We start from the raw sequence: 25,715 nt of genomic DNA, 5'->3' as shown, positions 1-25,715 counted from the left end.
AGCCTGAGCCTGTTCCTCCCCATCCAGATCCGCACAGCCTCCAGACACCGGGACATCACTTCAAGGGCATCGTTGGGGTGGTCCGGGGTGGAGATGTACAGCTGAGTATCATCAGCATACTGATGGTACTTCACCCCGAAACCACAGATGATCTCACCCAGCGGCTTTACATAAATGTTGAACAGAAGGGGTGAGAGGACCGACCCTTCTGGCACCCCATATATGAGGGGCCTCAGGGTCGACCTCTGCCCCCCTGTCAACACAGACTGCAACCGGTCGGAGAGAAAGGAGGAGAACCACCGTAGTACAGTGCCCCCCACCCCTAACTCTTCCAACCAGTGCAGCATGATACCATGGTCGATGGTATCAAAAGCCGCTGAGAGATCTAATAGGACCAGGACAGAGGAGCAACCCCTGTCCCGAGCCCTCCAGAGATCATCGACCAATGCGACCAATGCCGTTTCCGTGCTGTACCCAGGCCTGAAGCCTGACTGGAACGGATCCAGATACGTCGTTTCATCCAGGTACTGGGGGAGCTGTCGTGCAACCACACTCTCAACAACCTTCACCACAAAACGAAGGTTGGAGACCGGACGATAATTAGCCAACACTGCTGGGTCCAGGGAAGGCTTCTTGAGGAGAGGCCTCACCACCACCTCTTTCAAGGCAGCGGGGAAGTCACCCTCACCCAACGAAGCATTTATAATCCCCTGGAGCCAGCCTCGCGTCACCTCCTGGGAAGCCAGCACTAACCAGGAGGGGCACGGGTCCAATAAACAAGTGGTCGCGTTCAGTCTGCTCAGAATCCTGTCCATGTCCTCAGGGGTCACAGGATCAAACTCATCCCAAATAACATTCTCAAGACCTGCCCCAGTCCCTCCCCCTGAGACTATCCAGTCGGAGTCCAAATCTTCCCGGATCTGAGTGATTTTGTCATACAGATACTGAACAAAATCCTCGGCTCTACCCTCCAAGGGGTCCTCCCGTGCTTCCTGGTGGAGCAGGGAGCGGGTCACCCTATACAGGGCGGCCGGGCGGTTATCTGATGATGCAATAAGAGCAGCAAAATAGCTACATTTCGCTGCTTTTATCACCACTAGGTAATTTCTAATATAAGATCTTACCAGTGTCCGGTCCGATTCTGAAAGACTGGCCCTCCAACTACTCTCTAGGTGTCTTTTCTGGTGCTTCAACTCCCTCAGCTCCTCAGTGAACCAAGGAGCCAAATGAGATTGGCGCCGGGTCAGAGGCCGCAAAGGCACAACCCGATCCAGAGCTCCAGTGGCCGCCCTATCCCAGGCGGCCACTAGGTCTCCAGCCAAGGCGTGTGCTAGAGCCTCAGGAAATGGCCCAAGCTCCATCTGGAACCTGTCAGGTTCCATCAGGTGCCTAGGGCAGAACCATCTTACCGGCTCTGCCTCCCTGCGGCGGGGTGCAGCGGTTCGAAGGTCAAGACGAAGGAGAGAGTGAGAGGAGATAATACTATCAATTATTAATAGACATGCACTTCTCTAATAGTAACAGTACAGGTAATCCTTGACTTACGACCACAACTAAGCCCAAAATTTATGTTGTTACGTGAGAAATTTGTTAAGTGAGACTTGCCCCATATTATGACTTTTCTTGCCATCGTTGTTAACTGAATCACTGCAATTGTTAAATTAGTAACACGGTTATTAAGTGAATCTGGTTTTCCCATTGACTTGGCTTCTCAGGAGGTTGCAAAAGGTGATCACATGATCCCAGGATGTTGCAACTGTCATAAATATGAGTCAGTTGTCAAATATCTGAACGTAAACCATGTGACCATGGGGATGCTGCAATGGTCATAAGTGTGAAAAATTGTTATGTTTACTTTTTTCAGTGCCATTGTAACTTTGAATGGTCACTAATGAACTATTCATTGTAAGTTGAGGACTACCTTTATAGATTTCACATATTTTATTAATGATATATTTTATAGAGTATTCTTGCCTTCCTTGTGGATTTTTTAGGAAGCTTTGTGTGCAGCATAATATCAAGGAAATTTATTTTGTTTGCTGTTTAGCTTAGATAATAGTCACAGTTCATATAATGGTCTGAGCTCAAAATAATACCCTGCAACTTACTGATTTCTTGATTTAAGAAAGGTATTTTACTTGTGTTTCAATTCATACACAAAAACTGGTCACTAACAGTGCTTAAAAATATTAACACTACTCCACTTGTTCACAAATGTACAAAAAAATAATAGATTTACATTCAACTACTAAAGCTTAATGTCCACACTAGATAATAGTTGCATTGACATTTACATACATAAGCACAGAATAAATATTTTAGGATGCTTATAAGAGCATGTTGCATACATACAGTACTTTAATTTTACATAATAAGCAATAATTTGAAGGGTCAGAAATTCATAAAATCTTAGAGAAACTAAACCCAAGAAGATCATGTAGGCAAATACATCAAGACACTGAACAGAGCTAGCAGATTAGTAAAGTTGCTTGGTGAGAAAGAATTTTTTTCCACTTCCCCTGATTATCATCATCATCATCATCATCATCATCATCATCATCATTATTATTATTATTATTATTATTATTATTACAAAAGGAGTGTACTCAAAGTGCAGAATAAGGAAAGCAAAATGAGAGTAAGAAAACCTTGTATTTCTTTAATGCATGCAAGAGGCAGTCCCCATTCCCAATCTAGTGACCTGATATAATAAAGCGGTGATTGCCAGATATAATACAGTGTTTCAGGCATTTTTTCTAAAGCACTTTATTAGCAGCAATTATATTTTCTAATGGCTGTAAATTTACTTCGGTTTGGGAGTAAAGGACATAATATTTCTTCATTTACAGCGATTCTCCCTTTATAAATATATTAAATCACTAATAGCATGGATAAGACTACTTCCTTTTATATTTTTGCATATGTTTTATGGAAATACTCTGATATTTTCAGAGATGCTGTGTGCAAAGGAATGTTAAATAGAGTGGAAACAAGGACATAAAGGAAACATCACAGTCATTTACATTCCTGAGATGTCAGCCCTTAATTCCTTTGTTAAACTCTGAGAGCTTGTCAGTTTCATAACAGCCTTGGACAATGTCCCCAGAGGGACATTCAGTTATCTGGATTGTAGACACTTCTATCCACACAGCTGCACACAAGATGTGAAAAAGGAATCCCCACTCTCCAAAGTTACTTATGTTTTTTTTTCCAAGAGGGAGATTTTCCACACACCTTGTTTAGCTCTACAGTAGCGAGTCAAGGATATGGGAGGTTGCCATGCAGACGTTCCCTGAGGGACATCCTTGCTAGGAGATCAAAGGCCTTGTTGCGGCAATATGGTCAATGGCTTGGAAGCAGACATATCTCATGGTTTCTCATATGAGTTGTCTGAGTTAAACTTGTTTTTTTGCTGGAGTGTGCATATAAAATATAGAAAAGCTTGCGCTCACAACATACATGGATAAATCTGATGGAATACAAAATAATCACAAATTTAAGGTAGATCCTCGGGCACATTGATTTAACAAATAATTTGTTCATGTTTTGCGAGTGCTTTTGCATCATATTAACCTGACCTTGCATCACCTAACCAGCCATCAGTGCACCGGAGTTTTCAATCAGCTACAAGGTGCACAATAACAAAACTGTTTAACTCTCCACTCCCATATATGTCATCAGGATAGGGTTACAGACTCCAATTTTGCTTGGGCTATGTTGTGAAAAAATTCTTTTCCAGAGGTGGAGAAAAGAAACATCTGCTTTTTTATAATCTGAAAATAAGCCAGGGTGGAGAAAAATAGTTAATGTCAGGTGTGATAAAGCTTTCAAGACAAAACCTGTCAAGCAAAAGACATTGTGAATTCCCTGCAGTATTTTTGAAGTCTTGCACATACAGAAAATTAGTTAACAGTAGGAAGAATTTGGGAGTTGCTACATGGGAGAGCTCTTCTAAATTGCAAAAATTGGCTAAATTGATTGTTCAGTATAAACCCTTCACTGATCACTGTTGTCAGTGGTGCTGTTGGTCTTTTCTTTTTTATCCTGAGCCTTGTTTCCCTTCTTTTTTTTCTTCTTTTTCTTGGTCTCCTCTTTCTTGCCAAAGGTTATGAAGTCACTTTTATCAGTTTGGCTATTTGGTGGATCTTGACGAATGGAGATGATGGCAGGAGATCCTGGGATAATGAATTTGTCTGGCAACTCACTTGGGCCTGGCTGCTTGGAATTGCCAGGCCCATATTTGAAAGTCCAGCTGTTGCTGTTCACACCAGCTCCCACTGGAGGGGACACTTCACCAGCTTCAGGTTCTAGGGGAAAAAATAAAATAAAATACAATAAAGCATTAAAATATTCAGCTAGAAATATATGCAGGTAACTTGCATCTGTTAGTATTATGTTCTAAGAATTATTTCAAATAAGGGTCAAAATGATGTTACAGGTACATATCAAGTTTTCACAGGTGGGATTTATCTTCTCTAATCAAAAGAAATCACATTTCTTAATGTTTTTTCAAAACCCTGGAAATCTACAACTTGAATTGCCAAATTACAATTAAAAGTAACATTTTTAATTTTATATTTATATTGATTTTATATTGAAAAAAAACCACCTCATGCATCTATCAAATTGGATTCTACCCACAAAGGCTTGTGTCCAATAGGTTGAATATTATGGCATGTTAAAACTACCTCACAAAGATCAAAGCTGTTTCATTTGAATTATTAAGAGCTGCGGTGGTGCAGTGGTTAGAGTGCAGTACTGCAGGCTACTTCTGCTGACTGCTGGCTACCTGCAATTTGGCAGTTCAAATCTCACCAGTCTCAAGGTTGACTCAGCCTTCCATTCTTCCAAGGTTGGTAAAATGAGGACCCAAATTGTTGGGGGCAATATGCTGACTCAGTAAACCACTTAGAGAGGGCTGTAAAGCACTGTAAAACAGTATATAAATCTAAGTGCTATTGCTATTGCTATTATTTGTAATCTTGCATAGCTGATTAGTTAGAAATCAAATCAATATAAAATGGAAGACTGAAATAAATGCAATTATTTGCCTTAGCTCCTTGTGCTTGACAGACTTGGATTAAAACAAAAAGCTAAGTAGTTGGTCTATTGTTTATCATTAGGCTATAAATGGGGAGAAATTAATTCAGTTTGCATCTGTACATTTTGAACTAGTACATGATACAAACATGCTTTATTCCCCAGTGTTTATACTTCTCCAATTTTTGTGATGTGGTTCTCTGATTTTTTTAAAAAATATACATGTATACTATTTTGCTGGATTATAAGAATGGAGGGTGGGAATATACCATTATTCTGGCATATTGTATATAATTCCGCCCAGTGACATGAATGGTTGGGATGAGCAAGATGAGAGAAGAAAAATAGAGCCAAATGGAGACCCAAGAATGAATGAGAATGATTATGCGACAAGTATTCGCTTAGAAAAAGGAATATTTATTTCAAACAGTGGTTTAAGCATAGGTCTACTCAAACATACAAATAACAATGAAATGGAGATGAATCTAAAAACATGATTTATTTGATTGTTTTTAATAAAAGAATGAAAAGATACAAAGATGATGAGAGATTCTGAATATAGGACAGATCATCTTTTGGGCTGTATGAAATGTGAGTCTTGTGGGATTAAAAAAGAACACAAAAGTAAAAAAAAGAATACTGTAAAAATAGAATGACTGCAGGAAGAGAAAATACAAGTCCTGTGTGTGTGTGTGTGGGGGGGGGAAATTGCAGAATGAATGAAAAGTGAAAAAGAAACATGGAAGCTGCATGGAACAGAGTGAAATGTGTGTTACAGAATTGCCACAAAACTACATGAATGTGCTAATGAGAAATCAGAAAAAGGATGGTTTTCTGATCGTTATAAAGACATGACTATAATATTTAAAAGTTTGCATTCCTCTTGTAAGAGCATAATTGTAACTAATTCCTCTATAACTAAATATATTTCTTTTTGTGTTTTAATATGAATTTCTACAGAAATTCTTTTGTAATATAACATTTAATTTTTGCTAATATTACTTTCCAGAGTCCAGTGTTATTGAACTTGATGAAATTTCTCACAATAGCTGAGATCACTGCCCCTGCTTTTATGTGCCAACAACACAATTACTTTAGTATAATCTTTTTTATATGGCAGATTCTAGCTAACTACTTTATTCACAGAATCAGCAGAAAAGGTGAGGGAAGAAAGATAGGAGAAGGCAAGGAATAAAAAAAAACAGGATAGAAGATGAATAGATATCGCAGAATAGATAGGCTCTATGAAAATGTAGTTTGTTAATTATTTGTTTTGAAAAAAGTACAAATTGGGCAAAAATGGACAGCAAGACCTCTATGTCTTTTTGTGGCTACTTTATGCTACGTAGTTTCAATTTCTGCAGCCCAGCCTTGAAACCCCACCCTCAAGATGGCTGCTTATCAAAGAAAGAGCAAAGCATGAAGCAGAGGGTTAGCATTGCAGGATTATGGGAACAATGCCAGAAATAGATTTTTTTCCCCTGCTGCTCTCCCTCCCTCCTGAATATATCTCTTGGGGATGGAACAGGGCATACACTTGTCATCTCTGCACAATCCTAAATCCAGTCTGTTATTTCCTAAATAAGGTGAGGCTGCAGCACAGAAATTCTGTTTCAGATCCCTCTGGTCTTCTATGAATACCTTTCTCTGTTAAAAAATTGAGCTTTTCAAAATCTGAAAGACTCAGGAACCATGTATGGTAACATTCCAAGCAGATATATTCTTTAGTTCATTGATTTTATTCCAGAATGCACGTCTCCACATCTTTTTTCAAGTCATTACATCGTATTCCCTTCTCTGTCTCTTATATTGTTGCTATAGCTCCAAGAGGCTATCACCTTCTTACCAAACTACATCTAGAATTATATTAGGTAAAACCATAAACCATTTAAATATATGCCAATTTAAAAGGCATTTTTAAATCACAGAGGCAGCGGTGAGCAATTGCAAGAACCTGATTTTCCTATCTTTTCATGTTATGCTGGTTGCTGTTTTTTCCTCTGGTTGATATGATGAATATTTATTGTTACAAAGAAGTCATATATTGTCTGCATTAATTCTGAAAAGCTTGCAGAGCATAAACATAGCTGGGAAATGTGTGTGTGGTACATGGGCAATATGCAAATCAGTGAATGACTTTCTCTGCAAATATTAAAATAGTCTGACTTTTTCTCTGACTTTTCTGGATTAAATTATCCATAAAAACTGGTTGCATATAAAAAAAGTAATAAACATTGCAATTGACAGAAAAGAAGCTAAACATATTATGCTGCAATCTTATCACCCAGCCTTCCTAAAAAAGAGGAGCCTTTTTTTAAGCAGGTACTTTCTTCTCTGTTGTGATCTCATGTCTTGTTGCCTGAGTGACAGATGCCCTGAGGTCATATAGCTGTTTATGGGATTACAGGGAATTTATCCTCTGTAAACCATCTGGGTCAGCTTTCATGGCAAGGATGCCAAAGGTTAGGGCCTGCCATCAGTTAGGTTTTTACTGTCCTCCGTGGGATGCTTCAAATAATATTTGAAATAATATCTAGAATATTATGAAAATAATATTTCTGAACAGTTTCCAAGCCTCTCCTTACCTCATTCTCTCCAAACAAAATGTTCTGCTCATTATTTCATATTAGCAGCATGCATTGGATTGGAATGCATTAGATTGGAATGAAGCTTAAGGTTCAAACTAGAGTGGCTTCTTTGGAACAGATTTTTATTAGGCATCACTCCATTTCAATTCTGCGGTTACAGAAAGGTCAGTTATTGTCAAGCTCTATATGGTGTTCAAAGAGGGGGAGAATACAAACTGAAAAGAAAAACAGTTTCTCTCAACCAAACCTTCTGAAATATCTGAATTATTGCTCACCCTAGGAAGCTATTATCATAGTAAATTCATTACACTCTGTTTAACAGTAATTATTACAACAGAGATTTAGATTAGACTTCTAAAGCAAGTGCTTCAATACTTCCATAATGATTACTTTATAATTTGAAGTACTTATTCTTTTCATATTATTTTATTTATATTCCGTCTTTATTATTTTCATAAATAGCTCAAAGCAGGGAGCATATCTCCTATTCCTTACTCCTATTTTTTTTAACAAAAATGGGGGAGCTGAGAGTGACTGGCCCAAGATCATCCAGCCAGTTTTCTAATCCCTAAAGTGGGATTAGAACTTCAAGTTCTCTGGTTTCTAGCCTAGTGCCTTAAATGCTAGAACAAACTGGCTCTCTTATTTAGCAGAATTGGCCCCTTACAATTTGCTCTTTCCTGCAAATTTCATTCCATTATGATAAAAAAAACCCAGTCCCTGAATTTTTCCCATGAATAAATTAGATCTCTATAATACTTATCACTAAAGTCTCTAGGTAGGTAAATGAATTCTGCATCAGTACTGTTCAATATCTTCATAAATGATTTTGATGAGGAGATAGAAGGGGAACTTGTCAGATTTACAGATGACACCAGGCTAAGGGGAATTGTCAACATTTTAGAAGATAGACTCAAGAGAATCTAGACAGACTTGATCATTGGGTCCAATCCAACAAGATGCAATTCAGTGATGAGAAAGGTAAGGTCCTGCACTTAGATAGGAAAAATCAAACATACAGGTATAAAGCAGATGGTACCTGGCTCAGCAGTAATAACTGTGAAAGGGAAAGCCTCTCTAGTCTAGGAGTCTCTGGAAGCTGGGGACAGCAAAAAATGTCACTTCCTGTCCAACTGGAAGTTGGGAAATGGGCTGTTTCTGGCCTCCGGAGGGCCTCCGAGGAGGTGGGGAAGGCCGTTTTCGCCCTCCACAGAATCATAGAGAGGCTCTGGAGCCAGATGAGAGAGAAAAATGGGCCTACCAGGCCATCGTGTGCCGGGAGCAGGGGGGGGGGGGGTCATGCGCATATGCACGGGGATGGGGCGCATAGAATTATGGGTGTGGGCATGCGCGTGTGTGACCCCCCTGCACCCCCTCCTGGCACATGATGGCAAAAAGGTTAGCCATCACTGGTCTAGCCTATCGAAGAGAAAGGTTGGTGTTACATGATAGCTATCTTCTAGTACTTAAGAGGCTGCCTCCAAAGCACCTGAGGGTAGGACAAGAATAACAGATGTAAACCTATCAAGTAGAGATCCAACCTAGAACTAAGGAGATATTTCCTGATAGTGAGAACAATCAATCGGTGGAATGGCTTGTCTTCAGAAGTTATGGGTACTCCATCATTGGAGATTTTTAAGAAGAGATTGGACAGCCATTTTCCGGAATGGTATAGGTTCTCCTGCTTAAACAGAGGGTTTGAGTAGAAGTCTTTCAAGGTTCCTTCCAACCATGCTATTCTATGTTCTATGTTCTAATAAATTTCAAAGACCGTTAAACAGATGTATAATTAAATGAAGCAAATTTCTAATTCTGTTTAATGATTTTAATTCAGAATTATTAGATATTTTGTTCTGATGTTGTTCACAGTTTTATAATTCCCTGGCTTTATTCCATCACCTCATTTATATGGTGCCAATAAATAGAAAGAACCACAGAAATTCTGAAACTCATAAGTGCATTTTCAAAAGATGCATAAATAGCATATCAGTAAAATTGCCTCAATTAAAGAAAAGTAGAGTATAACATGCTAGATCTAACTTCCCATATTATTTCCAATGACAACTACTGACAATTTGGCTTAAAAGATCCAAATAAGACATTTTTAGAACAACGGTCTTTATCTTGCCTGATCAAGATAAGGCAACTGTTTAATTGTTCTTTGCAATCATTCAGCCAATATTGGTCCCAGTTTAGCAGGAAATAAAAATGGTGGAAGGTGCAGAGACAAATGACTGATCCACACTTTGCACAAGAACAGGCCACCATTTTGGGAAGGCAGACATGGATAACATTCTCAGCCTGCCCCTAGCCCAGTAAGAAGGCAATATTTACCCAGTTTTCTGGCTTCACATCAAACAGTATTTTTTATCCTGAAAGGGTCCCTGAAAGGATTAGAGCATATACAGAGGGTGCCTAACTTGACCTTTGACAGAGCTCTGAGTTATATGCCAGAAAATGTATTTCTTTCCCCTTCTAAGGTCCATTGTTTTCAGAGCGCTGAGAAAAATAATGAGGTTTGATTTGATATGAAATAATGTTTCTATAGCAATGATGATCTGTGCAACCTGTGTGAACTATAAGAAGTTTGGAAAAGTTTTTTTTGCACACCTGCTTTTCTCTCTCTGCCTGCTGTTTTAGGTGGGAGACTAAAATGGGTCACCCAGTTTTGCTTTCTGCAGAAAATAAAAACTGATTATCAGTAGCCTCATGTTCAGAGTTTCATTGGACTTATCAGATACTGAGCTGAATTCAAAAACCTTACAATCCTCTGCTGACACAAGCACAGCAATTTAGTTCACCCACTGTACTTCATTCTGTCCTACACAAGTCTCCTTGTTCAATGGTGGGATTGAAATAATTTAACAACTAGTTCTTCCTAATGACTGGCTGGGTGGCATTGCTGGGGGGGTTATGTGACTGAGTAGGTGTGGCCAACTTTATGTCACTTATGTGGGTGGTGCCTGTATGGGCCAGGCGGGATTGGGGAGGGAATCCAGGGGTCTCTGGTGGGTGGGGCAGGAGCAGGGGTGGGTTCTAAAATTTTTTACTACTGGTTCTGTGGGCGTGGCTTATTTTGTGGGCGTGGCTTGATGGTCATGTGACAATTCTTTAGGATTTAGCAGAGGTACTGGTCTACCGGGCTTTTAACTGGTAGACCAGTAGCCCAAGACCCCCTTGGAATCAACCTGCAGCCCTCCCCTGCCTCCTAAGGTGGTGAAGCATGTGGGGGGGGATGCTTTTCAAGAAGTCACAAGGAGGACTGAGAGCTGGTTTCTGTCCCACCAGTAAGATTTGGTCCAGAACCAACCCCAACATGAAGGTCTTTTATTTGCTCCTTGTACTCCTTGTCTTTGCATTTTTAACAGGTAATAAATTAAATTTCTGATGACATAAAAATAGCTCATAACTCACCTTTCTAGACAGCTATTATCATGTCTAAAAGCAAGATACGTTTCTCCATCTTTTGTCTGGAGTACCATTTAATCCAGAGCCTTTTAATTCCAGAAGTCCAAGTTTAAAGAATGGACTTCTGGAATTAAAGCTCCATTTTTTAGCTAAAACTTAATTCACACCTGTTAGTTTTGCTTGAGCAGTGTGAACAATTGACAGTGTGATCCTCCAAAGGTTAGAAAAATATATCATTGATTTTTCTTTGGCATTTAAACTAGATAACCAATGTGAAAAAGTGCATCAAGGAAGGACTGGAAAGCCAATTCTTACTGAACTGTATTGGGTTTTCTGTTTTTATTTGAATAAAATGAAAAGAAATCAAATAGTGGTACCTAGTGCGGAAAAAGAGACGAAATAATGGGTCATTCTCAACACTTGAATTCTCTACACTTAAAATATCTGGAAATTATTATGGTTAAGTGAATTTTGCCCCATTTTATGATTTTTCTTGCCATAGTTCAAATCAAAGATTTGATAGTTCAAATCAAAGATTTCTGAGACCAATGTTGAATACTTAAATTTCAGTAGTCACCAATCCCAGTCTTAAAATGAGTTTAGAATCAGTGGGAGTCACTGATAACAATGAACTAACTAGCTACTGATAATGAGTCCAGTCCTGCCTTTCTTTTCCTTCTGTCCAAGTTTTGCAAATACTTTTTCCAGGTATATGTTTTATTCCAAAGTATACAAACCATTAGGGAAAAAATGGGTCTTCCAAGCAATTTTAAAAGACACTATCAGAATGACTCTGCTCTCAGCCCCACTTGTGGCTCCTTGAAAAGCATCCCCCCTCCACATATGTAAATGAAAAGAATAAGCTTAAAAATCCTAGCCTTTTAAAATTGAAAATATGGAGAATTGGGAGGATGAATATGAGACACTAAGGGAGATGTTTCAAAAAGTAAGGGAGGCATTTAAGGGAAATAAAAAAACAGAGAATTGGTTAGCTTGCAAAAAAAAAAAAGAGAAAAGATGAATGAGAAGCAAGAGAAACAAGGAGATAATATTGAAAAGGAAATAATTGAAAAAAGATAAAGATGATTACACTGGGTTCAATAGAAAAAATGGAATAAGATGAAATATACTGCTAATAATTAAAAAGATGAGGGGAAATTTTGAGAAATACACTTGATAAATGAAAGAAAGACCGGGGACTCCATAATGGAAAATATAAAATTGAAAATGAATACAGCAATAGAGAGGGATGAAGGAAGGAGAAGAGAGATGGAAGAAGGAAGGAGAGAGAGGGAAGGAAGAGAAGGGATGAAGGAAGGGAAGGGAAATTAGGGTAGGAGTGAGGGTAAGAGAGGGAGGAAGAGAGGAGGAGAAGGAGAAAGGAAGAGGAAGTAGGGAGGAGAAGAAGGGGGAAGAGAAAGTAAGAAGGAAAGAAAAGAGAGAGGTGGTAGGTTTGAGGAGAAAGATTGCTGTACAATAAAAAAGATGAAATGGAAGAAAAGCAACCCCAAACAAATAAAGATATTAAGATTGTTTATTATTATTAATAATAATAAATAATAAATAAATAAACAATAATAATAATAAAGATATTAAGATAATGAATTGTTAAACTTTAAAGAATAAAAGAGAACAAATATGAATAAATAGCAATAATTAGAAACACACATCCAAACATACAATGTATTTTCTTTGAACAGAGTATTTGGCCGGTTCACAAATTTAAACAGTGTTTAGTCATTTCAATTAAATTTATAATTTCTATATTTCCTTTTTGCCATATTTATTCCTCATCTATTTTTTAAAAAAAACGAATATTACGCGTCATACTCATCTCTAATCTTAATCAAATTCAATTTTTCCCTTCTATTCTATATTATACCCCTTTCCATTGTCATCTATTTTTATATCCATCCTCACATTGGTTAATTATGTAATATTACAGTTGTTTAATACAAATTCAACATTTTAATATAAATCAATTAGTTATAAAACTATCTTTTTTGTATATTAATCAATATGAACATGAATATTCGTATTATTTCCATGCAATCCAATTTCTTACAAATCAATTAATTATATTTACCAATAATAATAAACCAAATAATTTCCCACATATATTCCTCCAAACCACAACTTAACCATTTCTGCTTTCAACATAATATACAATTAATAGTATCTCAATTATTACAATTCCCTAGTTAAATAGAGCTTTTTTTTCTTTTGTGTTTTAAAATCTTGAACTCTCCTCTTTTGCCCTAAATTTCCCATTGTTTGCACCTACCTTTTTTGGTGAGGAAAAAGAAAAGAAATCTGCCTCTGCCTAATTTTCCAACGTTGCAGCAAACAGCAAAGCCAACAGCCTGCTTTACTTTCAGTTTCGTTTTCAGCTTGATTTGCACAAGGAGAAAAAAAATCTGCTCCAGCAATTTAGCTCTTTGCAGCAAGCAGCAGAGCCCTGCGCAGAACAGCTGAGAGCAAATCAGCTGAGAGTCGGGAGGCCGATCTACTCAATGGGCTAATTAGCCTATGCTGAAGTTGAAAGGAGTTGTTTTTTCTTGCTGTTTGCTTGCAAAGAGGTAACTGCACAGGCCAAAAGGTGGGGGCCACCCTCCTTGCCACTTAGTGCCCCACTGCCGCCCCCTTTTGCCTCTAGCGCCCCCCTGACACCCCCTTGCCTCTTACCACCCCCCTAAGGCATCCCAATGCCCCCCAGGGAGCGGTACCACCCATTTTGGGAACCACTGGTCTACTCATTTGTTTTCTTTTAACACTGATCAGCTGTAGGGTGGCCCTTTGAAGCCCCGCGGCAAGAGTTTAAATAGTTTTTTCCCCTCTAGCCAATCAGCTTGGACTCAGGAGGCAGCAATAGATTGGGGGTGGGGCCAAATAAAAGGTAAGAATAACAGGGGGAGGGGAGGAGGGGGTGCCTAGAACCGGTTTGGTGACGTCATATCGTCACCGCTACTGGGTCGGCGGAACCGGCGGAACCCACCACTGGGAGGGAGGGAAGAAAGAAAGATCCAACCTCTCTCTCTCTCTCTCTCTCTCTGTGTGTGTGTGTGTGTGAGTGTCTGTGAGAGAGAGAGAGAGAGAGAGAGAACACCGCCGCCAGCCCTGATATAAGTCTCCAAGATTGGATCAGATCTCTCTCTCTCTCTCTCTCTCTCTCTCTCTCTCACACACACACACACACACACACACACACACAAACACACAGAGGCTGGATTGGAGATATATATATATATATATCCCTCTCTTAGAAAGTCTGCTAGGCTGAGGGAAAGTGCATGTGCTATGGCATGTTGCAGATGCCCCTCGCTCGCACCTTTGCCTGGCTTCCCTCCTCCTGCTGTCCCTCCCCAGTCTAGCTTGACACAGGTGGAAGCTCACAATTGCCCTTTCCAAGCCCACTGTTGGTGAAGCTGGGTGCCAGTGAGAGCTGGCTTTTTGCTAGGTTTGTCCTGACAGCTGGGCAAACCTGGGCAAAAAGCCAGCCCTGACCAGTGCCCAGCTTCAAATGCAGGCTTTTTTGTGACCTTTCGCCTGCATCAAGCTAGACTGGGGAGGGAGAGCACAAGCAGTGGGAGGAGGGAAGCCGGGCAAAGGGGCGAACGAGGGGCATCCGCAGCACTCCATTCCACTGTCTCTCAGCTTGCCTGCAGCTGCGCCAAACAAGCACCAGCACAGCACATCAGGATCGCCTGCCCCCCAATGCTTCTGCCTCCACCTGCTGCTGGTGCCAACAAACAGAAAAAGATGATCAAAAGTCATGCTGCCAGCTGCACGCAATTTGCTCCATCACCCAGCTAAGAAGGCAGAAGGTGGAGCTGTGCACAATGCCCACAAAACCTTTCCCACTCCTGCTGGGTTAACGTGCAGCTCCTTGCTTTCACTCTTGCTCCCCCTTGCTCACAGAGCCCTCATTGCCGCCCCCAACCTGGTCCTCTTTTGACTCTTTGGTTCTTCTGCAGCCAGAAAGGAGGTCGTGCTTCACTTTCAGCACATGGTGCTCTCCAAGCACAGCTGTGCTTGAGGGGTGTAGGCAGCACTTCCCCCAGCCAGGCTTGTGTGCCAGGCAAGGTGACCCTCCAACTTGCAGAACTGGCAGAAGCAGCCAGTTGAAGGAATGCCAGAAGCTGCATTTTTGGCACACAGTAGGATTTTGAGGAGCTTCATCCTCTTCTGCACAGAGAACTTATTACAGGTAGTGAGGCCTTACAGAGGGCGGAGGAACGCGCACCAGTTTCCTTTTCATGGCAACCAGCTAGAGTGCTGGGTGTGGGAGAAGAGAGAGAGAAATCCTCTTGATTCCTGTGCATGTCTTTTCTCTTTTCACTAAGTTTAAACATGTGTGTGTGTGAGAGCTGTTCCCAAGAAGAAATACGGAGATTGCTGTGTATTTTCAGGGCAGCAAGAAGACTCAGGAAGAGCTCCACTATACACACATATACTCCACGATACACACATATACACACACTCATACATTTACACAATGAAAAGTGAAAAGAGATGTATTGGAATCAAGAGGATTTCTTTCTTCTCCAACACACCCGCACTATGCTGCTACACATTGATCGGAGCAGGCCTCCCCCACCTTCTGAAAAGGAGACACCATGCATGCTTCCATGCTTCGAATTAGCAGTATTTGCATTGTCCCAAGAGGTGGAAATGCCAGAGAGGCCAGCGGGCAAGGCCGGTAGTTGGTGAGGGCTCTGCGTCCACCCACACAGTCAGGTTGTGGGAGACCCGGGGCAGAAAGACAGCCAAGCCTTGCCATGTCTCCCACCCAGGCGGCCCTTTGGCCGAGCACAGCGGGCCTGGAGCTGCTGGTCTCCCTCTCCCACTGTCAGCCTTACCTTCTCAGGCCAGGTAAGGAGTGGTTGGCTGGGCCTGGGAGGGGAGGGGCAAGGAGTGGCCATCTGCAGGCCACCACCCACAAAGAGGCTGCCTGGGCAGTCGCATAGCGCGAGCTGCAGCTCGTGGATCATGGCGCTCCACATGGAAACCAGCTCGCCCGAGCCCCTCTTCGCAGCAGGCCCAACGAAACCCCTGGCCTCCTTAGGACAGAGCCGGCTCTGGGCGCTAGACTGGCCCCCTGCAAAGCCCATTGTCTGCTGAGGAGCCCAGTCAAGGACTTGCCCGCTGCCCGCTAAGATGCACCTGGACTCCCATTGATGAGATGGGGTCCTTCAGGCACTTGTCAGAGCTGCCTTCGGCTTTTGCCTGCACGGACATTGCTTGCTTGGAGGGGGCTGGTAGGCCGGTTAGAGGAGCGCTGAGATGCAAAAATGGCTTCAGGAGAAGCCAAATGAGGCGAGGAGTGCTGGGGAGGGGCAGCCAGTGGTGGGATCAGCTGGTTTGTCAAACTGGGCCCAAAGTTAACAACTGGTTCAGACGAACAGGGCTGAATAGGCTGAATCCCACTTCTGTCCCTGTTCCAATTGGCTGGCTGGAAAGGCTATGCTTTGGGTAGTTTCATTTCGTATTGTTTTGTTTTTTTTAAGTCAAGGTTTTTTTATTTATATATAAGTATTTTGAATACAGTGTTTTCTGGCCATACCATTTTACAAATGGAAAGGGGAGAAAAAAGATTTATTATTATTATTATTATTTTGTCGCATTTCTATGCCGCCCAACTCCCAAGGGACTCTGGGCAGCTTACAACAAAGAATAAAACAATGCGAACAATCCCATAAAAAATGTTAAAAAGAAAAACATTAAAACATTAAAAACTTTAAAAACGTTAAAACACATGCACTCCAATTCATGGCCGGGTCTTGCAAGATCATTATAATGAGATCAACGGCCCCAGGCCTGCTGGAAGAGCCAGGTCTTCACTGCTTTGCGGAAGGCCAATAGGGTGGGGGCGGTCCGGACCTCAGGAGGTAATTGGTTCCAGAGAGCCGGGGAGCCACAGAGAAGGCCCTTCCCCGCGGGCCCACCAGCCGACATTGTTTAGCTGATGGGACCCAGAGGAGACCGACTCTGTGGGATCTTACTGGTCACTGGGAGCTATGTGGTAGAAGGCGGTCTCAAAGACAGCCTGGCCCTGAGCCATATAGGGCTTTAAAGGTAATGACCAACACCTTGAATTGCACCCGGAGACCAATAGGGAGCCAGTGCAGCTCGCGGAGAATTGGTGTAATGTGGGTGTATCTAGGCGCACCCACTATAACTCGCGTGGCTGCATTCTGGACCAACTGTAGTCTCCGAACACTTTTCAAGGGTAGCCCCATGTAGGGCACATTGCAATAATACAACCGTGAGGTGACAAGGGCATGAGTGACTGTGAGGAGAGCCTCCTGATCCAAGTAGGCTCGCAATTCATGCACCAGACGAACCTGTGCAAAGGTCCCCCTAGCTACAGCTGTCAGATGTTGTTCCAGTCTCAGCTGTGAGTCTAGAAGGACACCCAAATTGTGAGCCCATTCTGAGGGGGGCACTTTCTCACCCCCCAGAACAAAGGATGGACAATCGACATAGTCTTTAGGGGGCAATACCCAGAGCCATTCGGTCTTGTCTGGGTTAAGTCTGAGCCTGTTGACTCCCATCCAGATCCTCACAGCCTCCAGGCACCAGCACATCACATCTACTGCCTCACTGAACTGATGAGGGGTGGAGATATACAGCTGGGTATCATCAGCATATTGCTGATATCCCACCCCATGTCGTTGCATGATTTCACCCAGTGGTTTCATGTAGATGTTAAATAGGAGGGGAGAGAGGACCCCCTGAAGCACCCCGCAAACGAGGGGCCTAGGGGGTCGACCTCTGTCCTCCTACCAGCACCAACTGTGATCGACCAGAGAGATAGGAGGCAAACCACCGCAACACGGTGCCTCCCACTCCTAGCTCCCTTAGTCGCCCCAGAAGGATACCATGGTCAATAGTATCGAAAGCCGCTGAGAGGTCAAGTAGCACCAAGATAGAGGAATGACCCCTGTCTCGCGCTCGCCAGAAACCATCCATCAGCATGACCAAGGCAGTTTCCGTGCTATAGCCAGGTCTGAAACCGGACTGAAAAGGGTCCAGATAATCTGTTTCATCCAATGACCGCAGGAGTTGAAGTGCCACCACCTTCTCTACAACCTTTCCCACAAAGGGTAGGTTAGAGACTGTACTGTACTATACAGTACATATAACACATATACTGATAGCAATAATAATAATATAACAAACTAATTCTAACCATATTTATAATTATATTCGCTTGTTTCTGTTCCTATTAAATATATTGGCATGCATATAATTATAACCAACATTCATATTTTACTTAAACATAACAATACTTTCTTCATCTAATTTCTACCTCTTATCTCTAACCATTGATAAAACCTATTCCATGTTAAATAGTATTCTGTGTCTCCTTTATCTTTTATTTTCAATGTCAATCTATCCATCTCTGCACAGTCCAATATTTTCCGGATTATATTTTCATCTGGTGGAGTGTTCTCATTTTTCCGATATTGTGCAAATACGATTCTCACTGCTGTCAATATGTGTAACAATAAGTATATGATCCCTTTGTCATAATTTTCTGGTATTATACCTAACAAAAATATTTCTGGTTTAAAATCTATGTGTTGCTTAATCATCTTCTCCAACCATGTATGTATTTTTGTCCAATATTTTCTTGCCTTCACACATGTCCACCACATATGATAATAAGTACCTGGAGTCTGATTACATTTCCAACATTTGGCGGACATGTTGTTAAACATTTTTGCTAACCTAGCCAGTGGCAAATGCTGCCTGTAAAACATTTTGTAAAAATTTTCTTTATATGTAGTAGCCATTGTCAGTTTATAGTTTCTATCCCAAAGCTTTTGTCATTTGTCTAATTCTATCAAATAGCCAAAGTTCTTTGCCCATACTATCATTGTTTCTTTTACTTGTTCATCTTCCATTTTAAAATTTAGTAAATAATTATATATTTTCCTTATCAATTTTTCATCTGTCCTTAATAACACCTTGTCGAGTATTGTTGGTTCTTTATAAAAATCCCATGTTTTCGCATCTTTGTCGTATCTCAATTGTATTTGCAGGTGTGGCCACCAAGCTAAATCCACCCCTTGGTTTTGTAATTCCTGTTTTGTTTTAAGTTCCCCATTCTCATTTAAAATGTCTTTATAAGTTACATTTTTCCCCAAATTAACAACATTTGGATGTATCAATGCTTCCATTGTAGAGAGCCAGACTGGTATTTTCATTTAATTTTGTGACTTGATTTTTTCCCCATGCTAAAAATAAAGCATTCCGCACATAGTGTCTTTGAAAATATCTGTGTGCCATGCTCCTTCCATACCATAAAAAAGAATGCCATCCTAATCGGAGATCATGTCCCTCCAAAAATAGTAATCTTCTATGCCTCATATTTATCCATTCTTTTACCCATGCAAGTACAGATGCCTGATAATATAGTCCCAATCCAGTAGCCCAAAGCCCCCATGTCCTTTAAAATCCTGTAACATTTTTGTTAAATTCTGGGTGAAGAATGGAGGTGAGGCCAAAGTGATTTCTAACAGTTCTTTATTCAATACTGCCTATGAGGCAATAACACTCCCTGGCTGACACAGCTCCTTTATATGAAACTGATCAGCCAAACAACCAATTAGGAGAGAGTATTTTCCCATTCCAACAGAGGACCAGAATGAGAATTTCAACTGACAACTATACACTATATACAATACATAACACCCCTCCCCACCAAGATGGAGCATTATGGTGATCAAATAACAATTTAATATATGTAGTCTTTTAGGTAGGCAGGGAGGCGATATGTCCATCCTGACCTACAAGGTTCCGTCTCAAGACCAGTAGCTCTGGAGCCTTGTCTAGGCGGAGTGGCTGATGCTGCTTCGGGTGCAGCTTGTGGCAGCAGCAAAGGCTCGGTCAATGGTGCTTCTAACACAAAGGGAACCAAGTCAGTAGGCATCTGTGCCACACCACAGTCCCTTGTCAGTACCGTTGTTGTTGGTGGCTGAGTTGGCATATCCTTAGCTGGGGTTGTCTCTGGTGCAGTCCATTCTGGCTGGCGGCAGATGGTGGTTCCAAGGCAGCCGTGCAGTTGGTAAATGTGGTGGCACCACAACCTGCCATCTTCAAGCACCACCCTGTAGGAACGTGGCCCAATAATGTCCACTACCCAGGCAGAAATCCAGGAAGGGCCTCCAGCATAGTTGTGGGCATAGACAAGGTTACCTGATGAGAATGACCGGAGCTGGCTGGTTGAGCCTGCAGGAACCTCCAAGGAGTAGCCCGGGTGCAGCCGGTCCAAGTCGGTCTGCAGGTAATAACCAATTAGGAGTTCGGTCAGATTCCTGTTGGTGATGGAGTTTGGTGTGATGTGCTGAACCAGGAGATACTTGGCTATCCATGTTTGGCAGTTCCCTGGGCCCATCCTTGCTAGTGCTTCCTTTGCTGATCGGACCATTCCCTCAGCCTGCCAATTGCTAGCATGATGGAATGATGCAATCAGGGCATGACGAATGCCATAACCCACCAGGAACAGCTCGAACTGTGGTCCACCCGCAGCCTGCGGAGCTGGCAGCAGAGTCAGACAGCGATGAGGCTGAGGAAGAACATGGGCCAGTCCTGGAGGCTGAGGAAGGCCCGGATGAGGGCTCTATGTCAGAGACAGAGATGGGACCAGGGCCATCAGAGAGTGATGTGCGGACTTCAGAGCCTCCAGAGGCTGAGAGTAGAGAGGCAGAGGAACAGGAGGAGTCTGTTCCTAGTGCATGTATGAGAAGAGCTACCAGAAGGCAGGAGCAGATAAAGCAGAGAGGACGACTCGGGAGTAGGGCCAAGAGATGATTGGCCCCTCCCATAAGGCTTAAAAGACCAGCAACGGCTCTTGGCCTCTGCCAGAAAACAACGTTGATAGAATTGGTTCTTGTTTCACTGTCGGTGTCTTCTGCTTCTGAACTTTTGTCAAGAAAAGCCTTTGGCAGTTTGCCTAATTATCTAAAGGTCAGATGATAAATTGTGGAATGGTGTTTTGAAGAATTTGCTTTAATTTAGTTTGGACTATGCTGAGAATGAGTTAATTCTCAGTTGTTCTAATAAAGTCTGTTTGTTTTTGAACTGTTTTATTTAATACTAACTACTTGGGCCTGGGTCACAACAGTGAGCTATGGCCCATTGTCCAAAACAAAGACGTCTGGCAGTCCATGGGTCACAAACAGCCTCTTAAGGGCCCTGATCATGGCATCAGAAGTGGTCAATGTCATGAGTACCACCTCAAGCCATTTTGAGTAGGCATCCACAACCACCATAAAGATCTATCGATGGAAAAGTCAATATGCACCCTCAACCAAGGTGTCTTGGGTGCTTCCCACTCGCGTGTTGGAGCAGATGGGGGGGGGGGGGTCTGGCCTTGACTCTTGGCAAGGCTGACAAGATGCGACCCAATCAGCAATTGCCTTGTTTAAGTCAGGTCATCAGACATAACTGCGGGCGAGTGCCTTCATCCACACGATGCCTGGGTGGCCTATATGAAGAGCTTCCAAAACTGACCATTGCAGCCTCTGGGGTACCATCACATGACTCCCCCAGAGTAGGCATCCCCATTGAGCAGATAGCTCATGTTGCCAGGTGTGGAAGGGAAGGGACTCTGTGCTGACTGGCCCCTTCGGCTACCTCCTCCACACCCAGTTGAGCACTTAGGTGATGACATGGTCCTTGGTGGAGTGTGCAACAGTCTCTGATGCTGTAATGGGGCTGGACAGCAGGTCTTCAGTTAATAAAATAGATGATGCTGGAGCCGGATCCTCCACAACAGTCAGGAGCACGCATTGGCTGAGGGCATCAGCGTGGCTAAGTGTCTTACCTGGCAGATGCAGGAGGCAGTAGCTGTATGCAGCTAGGAACACAGTCCACGCAGCATGCGAGGGGACAAAACTTGTGGCATTTGACGGTCCCCAGTGAGCAGGCCCAGTAGCGGCTTGTGATCAGATTCCTGGATGGCTTAGAACTTTGCCTGTGTAGGGTGTAACCTAGAGGCATTTATAAGGTAGCCAAGGAACTCTACCTGTGGAAGAGCGATCTTGCACTTTTCTTAACTTTGAGGCCAACTTCCTGGAAATGGGTGAGTACCGCTCACAGACAGTTGAGGAGTTTGGCGTTGTTGGCTGCTGACACTGAGACATCATCAAAATAGGGGATGATACCTGGGATGCCTTGCAAGAGACGCTCCATCAGGCTCTGGAAAAGTCCCGGTGCTCGTGGATAAATTGGCTCAAAAATCCTCTTAATCTGTCTGCCAATACTGTCGCAAATAGGCTTGGGCAAGGTACAGTTTAGCGAAGATCTTACCCGCACCCAGAGAGTGCAGCAGATGTTGGACTACGGGCACAGGGTATGCATTTTGCTGTAACACTTTATTTAATGTACATTTATAGTCTGCGCAGATGCGGATAGAACTGTCTGGCTTCACAGGGGTCACAATTGGAGTCTCCCATTTGGCGTGATTGAGAGGTTCCAGGATTCCTTGGCTGATGAGCTTGTCAAGTTGCTCATCAACCTTTGAGCATAAGGCAAATGATACTCTTTGCGGCTTCATTTGGATTGGAGGAACCTGGGGGTCAAGGTTGAATGAGATCGGTGTGCCCATATATCTGTCCAGGTTTCTGTCAAAGACATCTGCAAAATCTGAGATTAAGGCCTCGATATCAGAATCACTGATGGAGTTGATGCCTGTGATTTCCAGACCCAGGGAGGAGAACCAGTCCAGTCCTAGGAGACTCAGTAGGGAGCCGTCCATTACGAGCAGTTGTAGTGGGCTGAGAAGTCCTTGAAAGATACTCTAAAGGTGCCAGTTCTGATGACAGGAATGCTGTTCCCTGGTAGTCTCGGAGGTGAATATGGTTGAGTCCAACTATCTTTTTGATATTTTTGGCACCAATCTCTTTAGTGTGCTCCAGGAGATGATGGTCATTGAAGATCCCGTGTCCACCTTCATGTGGCAAGGGAACCCCTCAATCAGAATGGTGAGATGGTCCTTCTTACAAGAGGAGAGACTGGCTTGACCAATGACTGCTTCTGCCTTGCAGGTGCCTCTGGAGATGGTGAAGCAGTCTTCTCCATGATTCTGTTGTCTTTTCTGCATTCTTTTGAGGCAAGTTTCTGGGCTCACAGTGGTAGCTATCGGTTGGTTTGCATGACGGACCCTGGCCAAATGTCCTTTTTTTCCACATCTTTGACAGATGGTGTTCTTGAGCGTACATGCCATTCGCGGGTGTTTGCCACCACAACCAACACATGCAGGTTGCCTCTTTTCTGTGACCACATTCCTCCCCTTGGAAGATTTGAGGCAATAGACATCATCGTCCTCATCTGCTGATTCACCATGGTTACTGTTGTGACCCAGGCCCACGTAATTAATATAAAATGCAAAACAGTTCCAAAAAACAAACAGATTTTATTAAAACAGCTGAGAATTAACTCATTCTCAGCGTATTCCAAATTAAATGAAAGCAAAGTCCTCAAAACATCATTCTTCAGTTTATCTCTGACCTTGGGATAATTAGACAAACTGCCAAAGGCTTTTCTTGGCAACAGTTCAAGAACAGAAGATGCTGACAAGAAAGAAATACAGCCAAACACAAAGCAAATCTCTCAACCACAACAGTTACTATCTTCATGGTGCACAGTGACTAGTTTCCGTGATGCTGGTGGGCTGTTTGATTTTTGAATCTCAGCTGTTGACTGATTGGACATCTCAGCTGCTTGTGCCTCATCAAGCATCTTCTGCAGGGTGAGGTCTGTTTTTGCAAGGAGGCACCATTGTAGCTTGGTGTCCCTCACACCACAGACCACTCTATCCAAGAGAGCATCATCTAAGTCCCTGAACTTACAATACAGGGCTGCCTTTCGAAGGGTGGCAACATATTTGTTGATGGATTCACCAGCAGCCTGATTCCGATGATGGAAGGCATGTGGACATGCAATTCACGAAGGTTTGGGCGCATAGTGAGTCCATACTTTGCTCTGCAGCACATCCCATGGTGCAGACTGAATGGCCAGTGGAGCGTGGAGAGCCCTTGCCATCTCAAAGATCTCAAAGACACCCAGGAGTCTCCACGCAGCCCATTTTGGATGCCAGGTAAGTGCAGGGCCCGTACAGAGCCTGGGGGAGGGTGAAAAATGGGCCTCCTGGAAGTTCCGGAAGCCTGGAAACAGACTTGTTTCTGGCCTCCGGAGAGCCTCCGGAACCTGGGGAAGGCTGTTTTCATCCCCCTGCCATGGTGCAGGTCAAGTAGGTCATGCCCACCATGGCCACGCCCACCCAGCAGCCAGGCAGAGAACCGGTTGCTAAAGTTTTTGCATGTGTGAGGGTGGGTGGTAAAGCGTGGGGGTTGTGCGTGCATGCGCGGGGGCTAGCATTGCATTACGGGGGTGGCATGCACGCACTCTGGTGCATGCATGTACCCGCTTTTGGCACACGAAGAGAAAAAGGTTAGTCAACACTGCTGTATACAATACATAACAATTTTCAATTTTATTCTTGCTTTTTTCTCTTGCCAAATATATTTCAAAGTCATTTTATTTCTTCAAAATATTTTTTCTTTAGTTTTATCAGTACTGTTTGAAATAGGAAAAATAGGAAATAGTAGTATGTTCATTTTTATAATAGTTATTCTCCCTATCATTGAGAGTTGTAAGTTCTTCCATTTCTCCAGACCCAACTTAATTTGTTGCATTAACTTTGTATAGTTATCCTCTTTAATTGTTACACATCTTGCTGTCAGATATATTCCTAAATATTTCACTTTCTTTACTATCTGAAGGTCTACCTTCTTTGCCAATTCATTTCTCTGTTTTTCTGTAAGATTTTTAACTACCGGTATTATTTCAGTTATTTATTTATTTATTTTCAATACTGCAACTTCTCCATACGCCTCAATTTTCCCTATCAGTCTGGTGCCAGTTTCTAATGGTTCTTCATCCGCAAATGCTTGTAGTTTATACTCTTCTTTTTTTATTTCCATTCCTTTTATTTCTGGGTCCTGTCTAAAATTTCAAGTTAATACTTCCAATGTTAATATAAATAACAGTGGGGATAATGGACATCCTTCTCTCGTGCTTTTTTTATATGGATCTTTTCTGTCATATCTCCATTCACGATCACTTTTGCTCTCTGGTTTGTGTAAATTGCCTTAATCATGTTTATAAATCTTTCTCCAAAGTCCATACATTTTAGTTGTTGCACCATAAATTGCCAATTTACATTGTCAAATGCTTCCTGATCATCTAAGAAGATTAATGTTAGTTGTTTTTCACAATATATTTCGTATTGGTTTTTAATAGGTTCAGCAGATGAAAGGATTTTATTATTTTATTTTTAATTGAGTAAACTTGATTGGACATCTGCCAATTTCCCCCTCCTAGCTCAAGTGACAGGTAGAATTGTAAAAAAAAAAAGTCTTCAAAAAACATGCTCATCGAAAGAAAAGCAATTAGCATTTGTTTTGCTGGCATGGTGAGAAAGAAAAAACAGGGAAATCCACCAATTCAGGGTTATGTTAACTGCACTCTGGGCAGACGCCCAGGTCATCAAAATGGAAGAAAGGCCTGAAATCCAGAAACCCTTCCCTGAAGTCAGCTTTACTGCCAGCTACTTTATGCATGACAGATAAACAGCAGAAGGCTAGAATGCAAAGACTCTAAAAAATT

The 25,715-nt window shown here is 42.3% G+C and overlaps 1 protein-coding gene across 1 annotated transcript in view; it reads right to left on the bottom strand.

Annotated features, from left to right (window-relative positions):
- Positions 1-2,111: 2,111 nt before the first annotated feature.
- The window catches only part of LOC139314999 (uncharacterized), a 243,268-nt gene continuing 219,664 nt past the window's right edge, over positions 2,112-25,715 (bottom strand). Inside the window, exon 8 of the mRNA XM_070941024.1 lies at positions 2,112-4,307. Within this exon, the coding sequence (XP_070797125.1) occupies positions 3,997-4,307 (311 nt within the window). The 3' untranslated portion in view covers positions 2,112-3,996. The remainder of the gene's footprint in view (positions 4,308-25,715) is intronic.

Source organism: Pituophis catenifer, unplaced genomic scaffold (genome assembly GCF_029215685.1).
Source record: "Pituophis catenifer annectens isolate HBS135680 unplaced genomic scaffold, rPitCat1.0.hap2 SCAF_3, whole genome shotgun sequence".
Classification (NCBI taxonomy): Eukaryota; Metazoa; Chordata; class Lepidosauria; order Squamata; family Colubridae; genus Pituophis; species Pituophis catenifer.
The sequence above is the reverse complement of the archived record's forward strand: the minus strand, read 5'-3'. Positions and strand labels throughout refer to the sequence as shown.